Source organism: Aplysia californica, unplaced genomic scaffold, assembly GCF_000002075.1.
Source record: "Aplysia californica isolate F4 #8 unplaced genomic scaffold, AplCal3.0 scaffold00548, whole genome shotgun sequence".
Lineage (NCBI taxonomy): Eukaryota > Metazoa > Mollusca > Gastropoda > Aplysiida > Aplysiidae > Aplysia > Aplysia californica.
In genome coordinates this window covers 99746-100930 of record NW_004797818.1, presented here as the reverse complement: position 1 = coordinate 100930, position 1185 = coordinate 99746, and the positions used below count along the sequence as shown (strand labels likewise).

The window sequence follows — 1185 nt, the reverse complement described above, 5'->3', positions numbered from 1 at the left end:
TATGCTTTTGTGAATAAAAAATGCTTCAGCTGATTTTTGAAAATGGAAATTGTTGGGGCAGATCTTATTTTATATGGGATTACTAAATGTACTTTAGTACTGTCACTGTAATGGCTACAATTAAAACCATGTTGCAATGTAAGTTTGATCATTAGAAGTTTATGTCTTCAATGATTAATGTGGAGCAAAGATAAGTTTTTGTTATTTTTAAAGCGATCGTTTATATTATCTTTGAATGAGCTAAAAAGGTACACATTTGTTATGACATATTGATCTCTTTTTTGATTGTTTAAACAGTTTATTTTATAGCTTTGTGTTTACTAATTGTTAAACTGGAACTTTTTTCTCCTCAGAGCATAGTGTTTGACTTGTTCGACATGACTAGGGATGTTGCACACTGATGTCTGATGATGGCGTCGTCTCTTTTGACCTCTAGGAGGGGAGTGCAAACTTTACTTCCATCTAGACCCTGCTTGGGCCTTTATTTCATCCTCATTTGTATTGATGCAGTCTTTGCAAGTGAAGAGCTTGGTAGCTTTGACTACCCAGAGTCAATGTCTACAATGCCTGCTCCAGTGGCCCAAAATGCTCTAACACGAGGTGAGTTTTTACTTTTACTACCATAGCTGTCATTAGATCTGGTATAAGTAATTTAGTGGGTCTTTCAGCAGCGATATTTTTGGACAGTTTACTGCCTTTTCAAGGCAATGTTGCTTTTGGGGCTTCAGAGTTAGTTTTCGGAGTGTTTACAGCCTTCTTAGGGCTGTGTTGATTGGCCATTCTTTTTTGCTTTCATACAACAAATTTTTTTTACACGGGGCCTCCACCGACCACTTTTATTCCCTCCTCCTCTGATCAGGCATCATTTTGTACAGCAATAATGAATGACTGTGGTAGTCATGGTCTTTCAGATTAAGGAGAACAACATCAATGACCAATAGTATATATAATAGAATTATCTTTTTGTATTTGATTATATATCATTATGCTCTATGTGTGTGTTTAGAAGTCAGAGAGAAGACTCTGTATGTGTGTGTGCATGTGTGTGTGTATGTGTGTGCGTGTGTGCTTGCGTGTGTGAGTACGTGCATGTGTTTGAGTACGTTCATGCATACGTGTGTGTGGGTTTGTCGGGGTGAGGGTAGGTGTGTGTGTGTATGTGTGTGTGTGTGTGTGTGTGTGTGT

The 1185-nt window shown here is 37.9% G+C and overlaps 1 protein-coding gene across 2 annotated transcripts in view; it reads left to right on the top strand.

Moving 5' to 3' along the window:
• The window catches only part of LOC101854523 (acid phosphatase type 7), a 26813-nt gene that overhangs the window by 8421 nt on the left and 17207 nt on the right, over nucleotides 1-1185 (top strand). For both annotated transcript variants that reach the window (XM_005106639.3, XM_013087126.2), the window contains exon 2: nucleotides 354-600. In XM_005106639.3, the coding sequence (XP_005106696.1) occupies nucleotides 408-600 (193 nt within the window). In that variant the 5' untranslated portion in view covers nucleotides 354-407. The remainder of the gene's footprint in view (nucleotides 1-353; nucleotides 601-1185) is intronic.